At 39.9% G+C, this 18,549-nt stretch overlaps 1 protein-coding gene across 3 annotated transcripts in view; it reads left to right on the top strand.

The window, feature by feature from the left end:
• Positions 1-18,549, top strand: part of mRpL48 (mitochondrial ribosomal protein L48) — a 74,562-nt gene that overhangs the window by 27,553 nt on the left and 28,460 nt on the right. For all 3 annotated transcript variants that reach the window (XM_067127124.1, XM_067127136.1, XM_067127129.1), the window contains exon 3: positions 14,062-14,195. In XM_067127124.1, coding sequence (XP_066983225.1) covers positions 14,062-14,195 — 134 coding nt within the window. The remainder of the gene's footprint in view (positions 1-14,061; positions 14,196-18,549) is intronic.

Below are 18,549 nucleotides of genomic sequence, written 5' to 3' on the forward strand. Positions count from 1 at the left end.
GCCTTTATGGGATAGTCCAGGACCTCTTTCGAGTTACAAGTGCCCATTTTTGTCTTTGAGCAACATGATAATTCAAGTAAGCGCATGTCGTTGTCTGTTAAGCGCACTCTCAGCTAGTAGCGCTCCTCTATTTTGACTCGCTTGGCGCCCGCTTGGCACCAAGTTTGGAGCGTTCAGCGGCAATTGTAGAGCGTTCAGCACCAACATTTGGGCGCTCGGCACCAACTGTGGAGCGTTTGGCGCCAACTGTGGAGTGTTTGGTGCCAACATTTGGGCGCACGACATCAAAAGTGGTGCGCTCGGCACCTTCCTTCTTCATCAGCTCAGGAAAATTCTCCTTTAGCCCCAATTAAGTATCATCTTGAAGAACTTATGCTTTTTAAAAAGAAACTGTCGTTTCCAAGAGGACGAGGACGAACTGGAACAAGATACTGCTCCTTCGTCTGCTTATTTGTCATTGCTAAGATTCTTTCTGGTGAATTTTCCAGATTTCTTCGAGCCAGCTGCTCCCGTTTCCCCAGCCTCGACATTTCTTATGAGAAAACAAACTGCTGACATCATTTGCTTCCCCAAGCTTTCCACGAAGAAAGTTTTTCGAGAAGTGGATGAATGGCTGGCCATGAAGAGGGACCAAGGTAAAGCCCTCCTTCCAAACTTCTCAAGAAAAAGTATCGATTTTTCGCCACTGGGGAAGCTCCCTCCTTGGGAGTCTCTGCTGCCTCCCAGTGGGTTTTCTCCAATTTGGTTGACGCCACTCGTTGTTCAGCGTTCTCCACAGCCAAGATTTCCTTCTTGTTGCCCGAACTGGACCATCTTGCCAAGAATCTGTTCAAGGTTTTAGAAATTTTTTGCTTCCTCAATTGGACGGTGGGGGCTTTAGCTAGAAAAATCAAGGATTGTCTGGTCTTGGCCAAAGATTTCTCCTCTGACTGCTTCGGAGTATTGTCTTGCGCAGGGATGGTTCCTCTGAGCTCCCCTCCCTGTTTTTGATGGGAATCTTGAAGAAGTGAGAGCTGCGGTGTGCCTTTGCCATTAAAGAAGCCACCGCAACACAGAAGTCAGCTCTTGTTCTCTCATTTAGGCAGATCCCATCTCTTGCCCCAAGACACTGTTAAGGAGATCCCCTCTGACCTTAAGAAGAAATCAACAACTGATCATCTGGCTCGGTTTTCCAAGCGGCCTAAGCAAGCTCCTGCAACAACAACCAAGTCCTTTTCTCCTCTACAGCAGCCCTTTCGAGGAGGAAAGTATGGACCTTAATCTAGACCTCGGACCGATATGTGCCCCCATTTAGATCAACCAAAATGTCTTTGTTTAACCCACGAACGGCGGCGCGTCGCTAAAATCGACGCTTTATGTGCTACTAAAATGCGATCGTCGATTTCAGCGATGCTTTAATTTCAAATCACGCGGGCAAGAACAGGTGGTGTTGGAGGCGGGGTTTTATGATGTCATAAGGGTAAGTAAACCATTCAGAACACAGATAAGAAACAGTATTGCCACAATGCCTCAATTTTTTAAATGAGATGATAATACGCTTTGCGCAACTTTTGGTCAGTTTCGCGGTTTTTCTTTGCATGACGGCGGCCGTGAAATTTACTTTTTTATGTGATTTATTGATATAATTACATAATAATGGCGAATGAAAGAAGTGATAGTGATTGGTCACTTAGTGACAATGATTTTGACATAAGTCAGGGTTCTGAAAGTGATAGCGTAAGTGAGGAATATGATGTTGAAAGTGATAGTGATACTGATATCGGTGATTATGATCATGCATCCGTCTGGACACGAGCCTACCGCCGGAAGACATTAGTTCGCACGAAATTAGTTTTTACAGAAAGACATACAGGACCAATTAGTGTGCCTCCAAGAAATTCCCAGCCCATTCAATACCTTTATTTGTTCCTGACTGACAATGTCATTGATAATATTGTAAAACAAACGAACAAATATGCAGCTGACGACTTTGCAACCAAAACTGAATGGATTGCTTCTCACAAGCGCAGCCGATTTCGTCGCTGGAACCCTGTGACTGAGGACAAAATAAAAAAATATTTAGGATTGAATTTGTTGATGGGACTTATTCGTGTAAAGGATGAAAGAGAGTATTGGTCTACCTGTCGGGAAACCCGTATACCTTTTTTTCCAGAGACAATGTCACGTGATGATTTTCTCCTTATTAGTAGATTTTTCCATGTTAGTGACAGTTCAAAAGTAAAACCTCGAGGTGATCCAAACTTTGATCCATGGCATAAAATACGCCCATTTTTGGATTCTTGTAATGAATTATTCAAGAAACACTACAAGCCAAAGGAGACCGTGTCTATTGATGAAAGTATGATTGGCATGCGAAACAGATTTGCGTATATTCAGTATATGCCAAATAAACGCCACAGTAGGTAATGAATAAAGAAATTTGAGCTATGTGAAGCAGATACTGGTTATGTTTTTCATATTGACTTGTACTCAGGCAGGGATTTCTATGCTTCCGGTTCAGAAAAGGGATTGTCTCATACAGTTGTTATGAGTATCATGGAAAAGAGTCGGCTCTTGAATAAAGGTTATCATTTGGTGACGGACAATTTTTATACAAAGGTGCCATTACCTCGAAGCATTGCTTGAGAACAAAACATCACTGACAGGCACTATTCGTATAAACTCGAAGGGACTGCCACAAATCTTGAAGAAAGAAAAATGAAAGTTGGAGAGCCTTTATATGTGAGAAAAGGTCAGCTTCTTACGTGTGGGTTCAAAGAAAAAGCTACTCGGAAGCCTGTGTATCTGGTGTCCTCCTATGCTCATGCAGAAAACATAACTTTGCAAAAAAGGCATGGGGAAGTGGTAAAGCCAAAAGTGATAAATGACTACAACATCGGTATGGGAGGAGTAGATCTCAGTGACAAAAAGCTACACCAGTATGCTGCGCAAAGACCATCAAGACGGTACTGGAAAAAATCTTCTCCAACTTGCTGGATATCGCTGTTTTGGATGCATATATAATGTATCAGCAAAATACTGATAAGCCAGTGAAAAGAAGCGAATTCCTTCATTTGATTGTTGCATGCTTGTGCTGCAACGAAGAAAGATTTTATCCTCTCATTCCAGCATCTCCATCTACTAGCCGCTCACTCTCAGGTGCGACATCTCCTGCTTCTGGTGGTAGCCGTCAATCAAGCCTTTCACCTGGTCGTCGTACCCCGTATCAGTGCTTGGTCCAGAGCATAAATATGCAAGATTGGATGGCACAAAACTGAGACTATGTGCAGTTTGCCCAAAGCGTTCAAAGCACTGGTGCCCAGGATGCAATGTTGGCATTCATGAGGGATGCTGGCACCAGTTGCAGCATTACTTCCGTGCCAAGGGCGTCCAAAACGGAAGTCTGAAGATGAGTAGAGGATGAAAACATGTACATAGTGTATATATGTAAATAAGGTTAGTAAAAGTTCTATATACTTTCATTAGGGCACTTAGTAATAGAAATGTTGATAGTGCTGTAACAACTAATTGCAAGAGGACGATTCTCTTTTGAAACTCGGTGTGAGATGGTTTCGTTAAATGTCTAATACCTGTTGAGCTACTAGTTATATATGCCTGAATTTTTTTCTCCAACTTCTAAGATAAATTTAGCTCTTGTTCATTTATGAAATGATGAAAAAGCATGACCTGTATAAGTGTTTGGTCGACAGAAAGTTGAAAATGAAAAAAAGGATAAAAAAAAATTTCCTTTACATTTCACAATATATATATGTTCTAACTAAAAAAAAATTTATTTTTTTTATTGCCGTATAATCGCCATTTTCTGGCGATTCCAATGGTATATAAAACATTACTAATGAAAATAATCTGATAAGGAAATTTCCGAAGAGAAAAAAAAAAAATTAGTGAAATAGGCGTCGCATTTTAGCAGCATACGCGCCGCCGCTCGTGGGTTAAACCAGCTGCTAAGAAATGAGAACACAGTCCTTCGCGCCCCTGTCAGAGCAAAGCTACACCTCTTTTGGGAGGAATGGAGCCGCAGAGGGGCAGAACTTTGGGTAGTCCAAGTATTGAGGAAAGGATTTTCCAGCCCTTTCCATGAAAAACCTCCCTTATCCAAGTTGCTGATCAACTTGACTGCATTCTTGGCTCACTCCTAGAAGCTTGCTGCTTTTTCTCAAGAAGTGAGTCCCTTCTTTGCAAAGGGGCAATAGAGGAGGTTTTAGATCTCAAGTCGGAGGGATTTTAATACCGTTTCTTCATGGTCCCCAAGTCATCGGGGTACTAGAGACCAGTTCTGGATGTCAGCTTCCTGGATCATTTTGTGCTGAACACCAAATTGCATATGGAAACCAGTCAGTTGGTTATGTCTTCTCTCCATCGGGGCAACTAGATCGTTACCCTGGGCATGCAGGACACCCTTTTTACCATGTCCCAATATATCCAGATTCAAGAAAGTTCCTGCACCTTGTTTATCGGGGCAAAGTTCTCCAGTTTCGAGCCTTGTGCTTTGGCTTGTCCACTGCCCCACAAGTGTTCACTCGAATCCTAGCTCCTCTTGGGAAATGGCTTTGCCTTCCCAATGTCAACGTTTGTCTCTGTCTTGACGATTGGCTGCTTTGCTCGCCTTGGACCTGCTCAGTTCTTCAGTGGAAGAGTCTGCTAGGGACCTGGGCCGCAGTAGAACCGTTCGTAAAGAGGGGCATGCTTCACATGAGGCCTCTTCAGTTTTATCTAAAGCGTGCTGGAGTGGGAAAACCCAACCAGACTCCTTCCTTTTCCCCCCATCTCCTCAGAGACCAAGATGGACCTTCGGTGGTGGTTGTCCATAGAAAGGCTTCGAGAGGGGAGTCTCTTCTACCGTTGCACCCAGAATTTTATTCTGACGCTTCAGGAGGTTTGGGGAGCCCTTCTAGGGAGTTGGAAGATCTCAAGGATGTGGCCTATAGATCAGAGAGCTCCACATCTGTGTGAAGGAACTAAGGGCCATACGACTGAGTCTCCAGGTCTTTTCTCCTTTAATTTTGGCAAAGTGGTAGCGGTTTACATGGACAATACCACGACACTGTCTTATGTCCGCAAACAAGGGGGGCACCTACTCCTCTCTCTACATCGGCGAAAGACCTCCTCTGGGAGATCAGTACCAGGTGAAGATTATTACTTGCTTCTTGCGGGGAAAAATGAATGTCCTTGCAGACGATTTGAATCACTGCAATCAGGTGTTGCCGATGGAGTGGACTCAGGACTCCCTCGTATGTAACGATTTCTGGAAACTTTGAGACAAACCGTGGACCTCTTCGCAACATCGAGAAATCGTCGTTTGCCTCCCTGTTGCTCCCCAGTCCCGGGGATGCCATGCTGTTGGATTGGATTGTGTGTATGTATGTATGTATATATATATATATATATATATATATATATATATATATATATATATATATATATATATATATATATATATATATATATATATATATATATATATATATATATATATATAAACATAAAAGTACAGAAGTAAACAAACAGTAGCATCCACACCCCATCCCAGTACATCTCAGTAAATATTTGCCCATAGATATACTCGGGGATTGTTGCTGATTTTAGTTCTAATTTTTTTTATATTATGTGAGCTGTATGGTAATTTTGCAAATTGAAGTAAAACAGTATATTAGAAAGAACATGTCTAACTTACAAAAATTGTCATATTCTTATGAGTGTCTTGGAAAAGAGGCCTTGCACTGGGTTGGAAATATTTTCTTTCAACTTCCCATTCAAGGTAGAGAAAGTATTTTAGAAAAAAAAATTTGTTTCTACACCATGTGCATTTGCATATCTTTGTTTTTCCAGTTTTTTTTTATTTTTTTATTTGTTAAATTGGCTGACCATGAAGTTTGCCCAGTTTAGGGGTATTGTTAACCCTTCGTTAGTACCCTGGGGTTGTTGGACACCCCACAATTTTTTTTTTATTATAATTTTGAGTTGGATATACTGACATGGTCTATCTCCCAAGTACCTTCCTAAATAAGTGAGAAGATAAATTACTGAGAATTTCATAATCCCATTCCTTACACAGTTAGGGATATAAACATTTATTGTGGTTTGGGGTGTGACATCACCCCATGGTACTAAGCATGCCATTCATTAGTTTTCTGGATTTCGGCGTTATGTTTACCTAGGAAACTTGAACTTCCTTACTTCATGATCCTTGATGAATATACTTCAAAACAATTCCATATCTAGTCATTAGTTTTCCCTTTCCATTGTATTTGTGTATTGTAGGAATATTACTTTTCAAAGCAATAAGAACTTTTAACTTTTTTTTATTTTGTGATATACAGCATGGATGACTATGAAAAAGATATTGAAAGGATACAAAGGATGTTGGAAGAATGTGATAATCCAAGTGAACCTGATGATGACAGTGAAGGGGAATCAGATTTAGTGGAAGAGGATGAAGTTGTTTCTGATTTTGATTGCCATGAAACTGATTCTGATGATCTACAAGATGAACCCCCCAAGAAAGTGCCAAGATGTGGTGGATGGCTTGGGAAAGATAAGAATACATGGTGGCAAGAAAAGGTACCCAAAACAGCATCTCGCACTCAGCCTCATAATATTATCCGAGAGAGACCAGGACCAAAAGGACTAGCACTGAATGCTAAGACACCTATTGATTTTTGGGGACTCTTCATATCTCCAGAAATAATTGATCTATTGGTTCAGAAGACTAATATTGTTATTCAAGAAAAAAGGCTGAATTATAAGCAATCAACTAAAGCAAGAGACAGTGATATAACGGAAATGAAAGCATTTCTTGGTTTAGTTCTCTTAGCAGGAATATATCATAGCAACAGAATGAACCTTGATGATCTATGGAATCCCGATGGCACTGGTGTTGAGATATTTAGATTGACAATGTCACTGCATCGTTTCCGTTTTCTTTTATGTTGTTTGCGATTGATGATAAAGCAACACGACTTGCTAGAAGGGAATTTGATAAACTAGCCCCAATAAGAGAACTTTTTAGTATATTTGTTGAAAACTGTCTGAAGAACTATACTCCATCATTTGTAACCATTGACGAGATGCTTATAGCTTTCCGAGGAAAATGTCCATTTAGACAATACATCCCAAATAAACCAGCTAAATATGGAATAAAAATACAGGCATTGGCTGATGCTAAAACTTACTATGTTTGTAAAATGGAAATATATGCTGGCAAACAACCTGATGGCCCATTCAAGGTAGATAACTCATCAATTAGTGTAGTTACAAGACTTATCTCTGAAATCTCTGGATCAGGGCTTAAATGTTACATTTGACAACTGGTATACCACTTACCCACTTTTAAGAAAATTACTTGATGAAGATAAGTTGACTGCAGTTGGAACTCTTAGAAAGAATAAATAGATTCCTTTAGAATTCTTAGATGTGAAGAAGAGGGGTAGGCGTAGCAGCATGTTTGGGTTTTCAAATAAGATTACTCTTGTTTCATATGTCCCGGATACTAAAAAAAAGAAAAATGTTGTTCTCCTCAGTAGTATGCATCTTGATGATAAAATCGATCCAACCTCTGGTGATGATAAGAAGCCAGATATTATCACCTTCTACAATGCTACCAAAGGTGGAGTAGGTATGGTTGATCAAATGGCTGGAGAGTATGACACCTCAAGAAACAGCAGACGTTGGCCTTTGACTGTTTTTTACTGTCTGCTGAATGTTTCAACAATAAATGCATATGTTTTATACAGTCACAAGCCTGAGAACAAACTAAAACGAAGATTTTTCATCAAGAGCATAAGTATGCAACTCATTGAGGATAATTTGAAGAGGAGAATGCAGAACATACGTCTAAAAAAGGACCTTAGAACAGGAATTGGAAGATTGTTGCCAAAAGGTGCAGAAACTGCTGCAACCACGAGAAATGTTACGTAAGCGCAAAAAAGATGCGCATTTTGTGACAGGTCACGTGACCGTAAAGTCAAAACATTGTGTACAAGTTGTGGTAAACATGTCTGCAATGATCACAGCAAGTTGTCTGTTAGTTGCACAGCATGTGAAGGGGACCAATCAGGAGATGAATCAGACTAAAATAATCTATGTATACATTGACTATAATTTTTACGGCAACTCAATATAAGAACAATTCTGTTATTTTTCACTCTTCTGCTCTTTTATACAAGTTCATATGTATTAATAACTGTTAATTGATATTGCCTTTGTTGATATGAAAAAATAAATATGTTTAATATATATTTTCATTTCCTTATCCCTGTAAAGGTATTTGAAATCGAAATTTAACTATTTTATTTGATCTGATACAAAAGTATTCTTCAGTATCAGCAAATTAGATTTTTTACTTATTGGTAACTATAAAAACTCACAAAGAAACATAATGAACATCATGTAATGATAAGGAACAGGACATGAAATTTAAGATTGGGGTGTTCAAATACCCCAGACTAACAGTGTTTCAAGCAGTGAGGGTACTAACGAAGGGTTAATGTATATTTTTAGCCTGGCCTGTAAGGGCTGAGTGAATTTTCTGTTAAGTGATTGCACTAAGTTCCTTTGCTTCATTTTGCAAGTATGTGCTCCGAAATTCTAAGGTTTGTGGTTAAGGTAAGTTTAATTACACTCATGTGTGCTACAGTATAGAAAATCAATGTTACTTGAACATATAAAAACAATTCTTGAATGTTTGAAAGTGATTTCTTTGTGTGAACACATGCTCAGAAATTTTAAGAATTCATTGTTAAAAGAAGTGCAGTTTTCCAAGCCAACCACTTCCCCACTCCATGAGTTTGAAACATCACTGTTTACTACCTTACATACCAATGGAATTTAGTAATTCTGACTTGGACTGAAATGTCCTGAGTCGTCACAACTATAGTAAATTGGTGAATCACTATGCTTCACAGTGTTGTCCTCAAGTAGGATTCCACAAAAGTTTCCATTCATTTATCAAATATTATTTGAAATATAATTGTTTATATTTTGTTGTTTTCAAGGTCAGATAAAAAAAAATAATTGTGTGGGGTAATTAGTAAGGTTTGGTATTTTGCATTATATAATGTAGTGGAGTCTGCATATGTGTTTCAATGTACACATGCATTTCTTAAGTAGGTAGATTTTAGGCTGTATTGCAAATACTATATTTTTAGAGACAATTTATTTTGCAGATGTACTGTATTTCGGATATTGAGTGGTAAATATAGTAATATTTTAAATTTAATGATAATAGGCTATAAGTACTTATATAGAACTGCTGTACATTATACAGAATTGCTATACATTATGAGTGATTAAAGTTAGTCCCAGGGTATCTTGTAGGCTATATGCCGGTCTTTGTTACCTAGCAAATTTTGTTACTTAGCTGGAGGTTAGATCCCCTACTGTCCTTTAAATATAATTGGCACTGTAACTCTGCCTTTGTTTTATGTAGGATATCTTTGTCACATTGACAATTTTTGCATCTATCGTATTGCTTGAATGGTCATACTTAGTCTCACTCAGCATGATGGGCACACTTAATGACTAACATGAATTGGTAAAGTATGTGACACGGATGTTTGCTGCTCTGAGTGTAACAGTTGCCAGGTTTAAGTTATGAAAGTACATACGCCCACTACATTTGTAAACAAATCATAGCAATGATATAAAAAAGGAAAATAAAAGGGAAAATTTTAGTTCACTTATATTTTTTCAATACTTAGACATTTCTCCATTATTTTTAAGTACAGCTTTTAACCTTCTTGGCATTGAATGTGCTAAATCTTTGAAATATTGTGCATCCATGTCTTCAAACCAAAACTTACGGATGGCATCCTTCAATTTGGGAGGGACGTTTTCTCATCTGCTAGTGCCTTCAGTTTCCGTTTCATGTATGCCCAGCAATTTTCAATTGGGTTTAAATCTGGTGAATTGCCTGGCCAGTCCAATTTCTGAATATTAAATTCCTTAAGAAGGTTTGTGACCTTGTGAAATCGGTGGCAAGGTGCTCCATCTTGCATAAATACACGCATGCCCAAAAGTTCCTTGTAAGGGACTAATTCATTTTCCAAGACATTTTCATAAATCTCTCCATTCATTGTCGTGCTCTCTGGGAGAAAATATAATCCCCCACTACCCCCATATCCGCTGAAACATCCCCATACCATCACATAAGCTGGATGTTTCACAGTCTTGACTGTGTATTTTGATGCATAGCGGTTAGATCCTTGGGGCTTGCCAGCGCTATGAATAATGTGGAAGTTAGATTCATCGCTAAAAACTACCCTTTCCCAATCCTTTTCAGTCCACTTCAAATATTTTCTGCAAAAAGCCATCCTTTTTTTTTCATAGGCTTAGTGAGGAGTGGCTTCTTTGCTGCAACACGACATGGGAGACCAAGGTCTTTCTGCAATCGATGTTGCACGGTCCGTTCAGATACGTTCCTAAGCAGATCAGGGTTTTGAGACTTCAAAATTTTGGCTGGCATTGATGGATGTTCCATAACAATCCTTTTTAAATGTTATCCGTTCTTTTGTAGTTTTTCGTGGCCTCCTGAGCCTTTCTTCCGCTTCAGTGATGAATCAAGGTCTCCTGTCTTGGAGCGGTTGCACCACAATGAGACGGTGCTTTTAGAGATTCCCAGCTCTCTTTGCAATAGCTGACATTGACTTGCCAGTTTTCCATAGGGTCACAATTTCTGCTTTCTCAACCAAGGATAAGGAAGTTTTAGCCATAATTCATTAGCTAGCGCAAGAGCGCCAAATTGGTGAAAGCGTGAATGGGGCACGAGCGCATACAATGACAGCCGACCTTTGTGATAGCTTGAGTATCACTGAAGTGCATTAGAAACTCATGGTGTAACAGCGAGACAATACAGGCTGCCAGGCGAAACGATAAATTGGGGAAAATATATACTTCTGGGCGGAAATCGCAAGAAAAGTCCGAACGCTTATTACAGTAATATATAGAGTCGTCGCTTTTTTTTTTTTTTATCACTGTATATATCAGACTTAAAGTTATGAAAGTATATATCAGACATAGGAATAAGAGAGAAGCATATATGAAAATGGTACATTTTGTCAAAAATATGCAGTTCATCATGTCTTCTTTATTAGAATCAGTAAAATTTTAAAAGGAAGACAAAGAAGATAGGCTTCAGTGTCCTCTAACATGAGAAAGGGTGTCCCTTCATGCACATATATAAAAGACTTTCTTAGAGAGCAGTCAACCATGAAACCAAGCCAAGTCCGTGGACAGAGGAATGTACCACCTACCACTTGGCTTACATTCCCTCAAAGACCATTTGGTTAGATGAATGGTCATCTATGCTACCTTCAACTCTTTTAGAGCAGTGTAAGTGACCGTTTGAAGTGTTAAATTTGCTGCTGAATTATGTGTCAACTGCTGATTCTGATGATCTACTGCAATATAAGCTTAGATTTCAGTCTAAGTTTTTTGTTTTGAAAGTGTGTTTTCAAGGGTATGAAGGAGTGGAACCTTCTTCCCCCTGTTTTTTCTTTGGTGGTTCCCCATTGTTTAATACTTATTTTTCCTTTCAGTTTCAGCACTGTTGCTTTGTAGTAGGGATTTTACTGCTGTTGGGAGGCACTTGGTAGGAGTAGCCTTCAAGTGTGAGCCTACCACTTCCTCCATGCTGCCGAAGTCCTCCCTTCCAGGCAAAAGGTGGGAATTGCAGGAGATGGGGAATCGTACTCTTATTCATATTACGATGACTGCGAAGTCTGCTGTTACTGTACCCTTACAACGTTTCCTGCTACACCTACTGTTACTGTAACTACTAGGAGCTCATGCAGAGTTTCCAGTAGCAGTCTTCTTTCCCTTGGAAGAGCAATGACTATTGCAACTTCCTCTTCTTCCTCAATGTTATCGAGCTTTTCCTCCTCTTCTCCTTCACCCTCCTCCTATGGGGGAAAGAATGGGAATTCTATTTGACCTTTCACAAGAGGTCCTGATGTGCTTTGACCAAGCTGTCTTTCCAGTCTCATGGTTGGTAGAGGGAGCTCTCAGACACATACAGATGATTAACTAGCTTCTGGCTCTCCTAGATATGAGCATTAAGCCAACTATTTCATGTAGGTAGCAGTGTTGGCTCTTACTTTTGTGCTTCCTGGGAGGTACACCTGGTTGAACTAGCACTGCTTACTGTCTGCTGTTTTCTGGTCTCTGGACTGGGCCTGTGCAAGCAGTTGGGTAAACTCTTCTTCCAGTGTCTCTTTGGAGACGTACTTGGCTGGGCTTGTGCAACCCTAAGCATACCTGGTCTGTAGACCAGTGGGTTGTTGTAAGCACACATGGTTGAGCTTATATGACCTGCTGTCTGCACTTCTGGTTTTTGAACATTGCATGTGCAAGCAGTGGGGCTATCTCCTTCATGTGTTCCTTAGGAAACACACAGGGTAGGTCCTGTGCAACCCTGTGTGTATCTGGCTGATAGACCACTGTGTGCAGGTAATTCTCCTCGTGTGCGTCGTTGGAAGTACATCTGCTTGAGACAAACCTGTCTACTCATTTGATGCGTGCTCAGTCCTTGGATCATGTACTTGCCAATGGTGGGTTGGTTGATGACACATCCATATGTGGACACACCACCTCCAGGATTGCTTGGCAGTGTTCATGCATGCGTTCATTCACCTGTAAATACAGGGATTGGGTACAGAAGCAGAGCACTCTCCCAGTGTGTGGGGAGAGTGCAATGACCTTCACCCCTGCTTCTCAACACATGCATATTGGTTCCTCACTAGAGGAGGTTTGTTGATTGTGTTAACTTATGGTAGTTAGAAAAGGTACTTTGGCAGTCTTATGAGGGGGAGAAAACTCATATGAGGGGTTGACATGGACCTGAAGAGGATGTTTGTGATCTAATTGTTTGAGGTTGTTATCCATCATTGTTCCACAGAAAAATGACTGTGAACACTGTTTACTTTGTACTATAAATATTATTATGTGTTGCTCAAGTTGTTGATGCAGGTTTTATGGGTTGCAAAACAAATTTGCTTTATTCCATTTGATGTATGTCTCTCATTGGAACATACATAAAGCACATAGGCATACAAGTGTTAGGTAAGAAGTGGTCAGTTATCCATTATCAACATCACGTTTTAATTTTGAACACATTTACTCATGTTTCATATTACCTATATTATACAGTAAAGTTAGTTTATAGCGAATTCCAGGGGACTGTCGTCTGCAATTCGTTATAGGCATCATTTGTTGTAAAAGGAGATACTTGAAATGATTGGATTACCCCTCCTGTTGTGATACAGAATGAAATCCAGACAATAAAGTGTCAATCCTCCTAAGTGTATCAAGATTTCTAATACATTTCAATAAATGTCATTGTTAGTTTAAGAACTGGATATGTATTTTAATGTTTAAAACAAAATGAAAGCTATGTTTGTAGTTTTTCTGTATTTAAAACCTTTAAATGAGGAAGTAACAGCATATTAATTTAAAACATTTTGATTACACATTAAATAAAAAAACAAACACTAAATGGTTGAAAAAAGTTTTCACTGTAAAAGGTCAGCTTCGGACTTGTATACTAATGAGGAAGTGATGCATTTCTGAAAAATGTCTCCATGTCAGGCAGACTGTTGAACATGCTGTCAGTGACGTCTTGCTTTGTTGCAAGTTTCCACTGGAGTTTTGCGATAAGTTGGAGTGATTCTCAGTCTGATATGACTTGTTCTTCTTCCTCTGCTTCACTGGGACAACAGTTGTTTGATGTTTAACAATAAAATTATCACTTAGTTACAACGGGTATTTTTTACTAATAAAACTGTCACCTGGACGTACACAATACAGTAGTTCGTTATATGCCTGATTTCATAATAATTCATTACATACCTAGAATTTTAAGTTCATTTATTTGAGTTGGGACTGGGGAATTCACTTTCATTTGTTATAACCCTGAATCCTTTACAAGCCTGTATGATATAAATGAACTTTATTGTATATATGTACTGTAAAAGGTTCTGATACAGAAGCATAAACAGATTTTGTGGTTTGGAGTGTAGGGTCAAAAGAAATTCAATTCATTATTTTCATAGCTGCCTTTTGTTACAGGTAACAGTAGCAGAAATTCCTGAATACCCTCTCCTAAATGTTCAGATGAAAAGCCAAGACTTTACTGTATTAGAGCATTACTCGAAGTGGGTACACAAAACGGCCCTTAATATGGGTATTGAGGTGGAAGACGCGTAAGTAAAACAGGTTTTTTTTATTTTGTTTATTTTAAATAATACACCCTTACTGTTTTGTTTTTTAGCCATCCCTTTATGAATAATTTTCTTAATGTCCCTTGTAGAATTTTTTCTGAAAGACTCGAGTTATTAAATATTCCAAACAAAAGAACTATGAATATGTAATTTTGTATTGTGCAAAATACTGGTGAGCCATTACAGAAGCAGCATATATATCTGGTACTGCATAGCACTTCCATGCACCAACCCCAGGAATTTTTTCACATCTAGCTGCCCAAATCCTTTAATGTGTTTGTAAGTATCTTTTCATATAAGTGACTTACCAAGTAATTACATAGCTATAGTTTCTAATTTGGCACGGCACCCCTTTATTTAAAAAATCACAGTAGCACTTCAATTGTTTAGTATAAATGACAAGCCCCGCCCCCTAACAGGAGTACTGGAAACAACTTAGCAGAAAACCTCATTCTGTTTCTGGTGGCTCTTGAGTAAACACTGGGGGTTTGCAGCAGCTTTTGTTCATTGGTTTTCAGTTGAATAACTGGATTTCAGTGAATACTGTATTGCTTATTTTGAGTAGCCTTCAAGCTTTGATAGCTTTCATGATCAGTTTTTCTAGTTTTTGTTATTATGTTTGATTCAAGATCATCTAGTTTTTGCTACTGTAGTGAAGGTTGCCAAACCCAATTGATCAATTCATAATATAATTTGCAGTAAGTGTAGGGGGCAGTAATGTAGTAAGGAGAGAACTTATGCTGAATATAATGTTTGGCTCGAGTGCCTGCCGCCAGCTCCTGACCACCTGGCACCCGCTCTCAAGCGCCCGGCACCAGATGAGCATAAGTGGAAGGTACTTAAATCTCATCAAGACAAGTAAGTGATAAGAAGAAGAAGAATCGACCCCTAGCGCCGAGAAACATGCTTCTCTTAGCCTAGAATCTATACCTAAGTCTAGGTTAGAAGATAACTCTGCTATTCCTTTTCCCCCTTCCCACTTTTTCTCCAGCTACTACCCCTCCTACTTTTAATCCACCTTCCCCAGTGCCTGGCTCCCTTGCCTCCGACCCTTGCCATTGCCAGTCTTGAGTCTAGGTTTAACAAGAAATTTAACCCAATAATGAATACAGTGAAGTGGAGGAGGTGGCTACTTGTCTTGCCGGTTCTCCTAGATGAAGGTCACTGTCCTGCTCCCCTGAACCTGGGAGAAGACATACCCTAAGTCCAATGGAGGCTGGTGGGGTTGGCCCACGGGTAGCTGCCCCCACAGTCGAACCTTTGCGTGTTCCCAGGTAGTCAGCAGATAGCCACTGGAAAGGCGTCTTGACAGGAGACAGTGTTATGCAAGTGGAGGAGGTGGCTTCTTGTCCTGCTGATTCTCCTAGACAAAGGTCTCTGTCCTACTCCCTGAACCTGGGAGAAGGCATGCCAGAAGTCCAAGGGAGGCTGGTGGGGTTTGTCCACAGTTAGTTTTCCCCTCAGTTGAAACTGTTGCACTCATATCCCAGGTTTCAACAGACAGCTGCTGAAAAGGCGTCTTGGATGTGCACCAGTTGTTGTGAGACTCTCAGGACTCCAGCCACATTTGTAAGCGCCACAAGCTCTTTCTAGATTCATCTCACCCACTGAAGAGGCAAGCAGACGATGCTGGCTGCTCTTCTCCGCTGCCCAGTAAGCGGTTTAAGGAGCCAGGTCGTGGCCCTCAACCTTCCTGCAGCTCACGGGACAGTCTGGAGTATTTCTCTTGAGTGTCCTGCTGTTGGGTGCCAGTATTTGGCTCCCAAGTGCCCAGTGATCCCTCTCAGGCACCCTTGTCTTCGTCCAAGCACCCATCTCCTCCCAAATGCCTGATGCCAGCTCCTGAGAGGCTGCCGCCAGTTTCCAAGCACCTGCCGCCAGCTCCCGAGCGCTCAGCACCAGTTGCCAAGTGCCTGGCACCTGCTTCCGAGCGCCCAGCACCAGCTCCCAAACGCCTGGCACCAGTTCCCAAGTGCCCAGCGTCAACTCTTCAATACCAGTCTCCTGCTCAGTGGCAAGTGCGGGTCTCTAGCCTATGCAGCTCTCCTTCAATATTTTTTGAGCTTTCCTACCTAAATTATCATGCGATGATGCCAAAAAGCCCATCATTTGTTGAAATAATGTATCTCGAATATAGCCTAGCCTACACTATAAAGTATACTCGGTATAGTAATTATTAATGTCACCTAATTATGGTATATCATACACATACACGGTACATTGTAGCCTACATTATACTGTACTCAGTGTTCACATATTAATATCGTATTATACAAAAATCAACATAACGAATATGCATCTTTTTCAGGGATCTTTTAAAAACTTATGCATTAGCTGTATCCAATAATATTGTACGTACAATATTCTCATATTGCTTTTGTATTATAAATTGTTTCAATCAATGTTTTGGTTTGGAAATCAATTACTCAGTATTTGTATTGCTGTATTTAATCAGTTAGCGCTTTTCTTGGTTCTAGTTAGCGTAAATGAATCTCTAGATATTTTTTCAAGGGTATTTTCAATTAAGTGTTTTTAATCGAAATATTTAAATATGTCTCGTTGTGAAATTAATTTGGCTAGTTAATGAATGTTTGTTTTTTAAAAAAATCAAGATTCTGTTAGCTGTTTTCACTTGATTTCATCATGTCTACAGCTTTTTATATACAGTATTTATCTGTTATGGGTGTGAAAACAGCAGTAATATGTGTTCTTTCATGCCCAGTAGTTTTGATTAAAATATGTTTCTCTAATTTTATTTATGGTCGAGTTTAACCCATGCTGCTGATGCACGATAATTTATATATAGTCATTAGCAGCTTGAACATTGTTTTCTCAGCTTCAGCTACAACTTGCTGTTTCCTTGCCGATCTTTTCTCCATAGAGAGTAAGGGTATAATATATCAGTCCTATTCTATTTAATGTCATTTGTAACAACTACGGTAATTGTTTACTACCATATGATGGTTGAAATACAAGCAAAACAGCTGTTTTATCAGATGCAGTTATTAGCAAAACGGCAGTTTCTCGTCCGGTTGTTTATGGCTGTGCGCACTTACCCAAGGGTATGACGTTACTAACGCTACTTTTATCATTCTCTTTTACTTTTTTAACTAGAAGATGGGATAGATGGAGGAAAAGAAGTTGGTCTATTGTAACTTGGTCTCTTGCTGCCTGATTGTACGCTGCTGCATGCACCTGCGTGAAATTTAAAAATATTTTCTAAATATTGTCGTATCAGTATTAATTGCTAACCCCATTGTAAAATCAAATTATCATAAGGTGAATTATCATAACTTAAGCACTACCTGTATTTTGGCTCCAGCTACCCCCAGTCTTGCCTGCTTTGACCTTCCTGATGAGGAGCCATCCAGATGACAGACGTAGGCTCCCCACAATGGCTCTTTCCTTGTCTTCTAGGAAGGCACTCGAGGAGATTGAAGATTGGCTTTCTGCTAAGAGGGGAGCAAGGGTAAGGCTTCCTTTGCCTTTCCTCCCTCGCGCTTAATCTGTTTGAGGTATCTTTCCCATGCCACCGGCCCCCCGCGATGTGGGACCACCTTGACATGGTGAGGGGCGCTCTTGAACCCCAGGAATTTGTTCCTGGGTTTGAGTCCAAGAGTTGCATATATATTACACATTTCTGTGGACTAATTTTGTGGAATTTTCCACTTTTGCTAAAATTTATTGGGCCTGTTAAATAGGAAAAGATATCATAGCTTGGATTGGGTTGATATCTGAAGCTAAATAGTGAGTACCGAATAATGTTTGGACCTGAGAGATATCAGATTGATATCTCAAGGGCGGAACTATTCTGCGGGGCTAGGCCATGGATTCCAGGGGGCGTCTGGCTCTGGGGATGGGACTTCGGCATTCTATCTGGTTTACCCATAAAACGATTAGGGTGGGGACAATTGTATTCTTGTAATACTCTCTGTCCTAGCGAGCAGGTTTGGCTTAACACTTGGGCTACTCTAATCGTATTGTGCCATCCCCTGTGGGGAAGGGTAGGGGGTGGACATTTGGGTGTTGGCTCTCACTTGTGCCATAAGTGGAAGAATAAACTCTTTGAAAGGCTAATGATATCTTTTTAAAGTTTTCAGGTTTATTTATTTTTTTTTTCTATTGGATCTTTATGAATAGTAAGAATAAAGAGAAGTACCCCTTGGCCCTCTTATGATACTCTTTTGGCACAGATAATGACCCCTGCACCCACCTTGGAGATTGAAAATTCTCCAAAAGTTAATGACCCATGTGAGAAAAAGGATAGCCCTGTAAAAAAAGGACTTGGCATTGTTACAATGGAACCATTTTACTTTGAGCCAGATGTTTCTGTGCC

This window comes from Macrobrachium rosenbergii, chromosome 3 (assembly GCF_040412425.1).
Source record: "Macrobrachium rosenbergii isolate ZJJX-2024 chromosome 3, ASM4041242v1, whole genome shotgun sequence".
Taxonomy (NCBI): Eukaryota; Metazoa; Arthropoda; class Malacostraca; order Decapoda; family Palaemonidae; genus Macrobrachium; species Macrobrachium rosenbergii.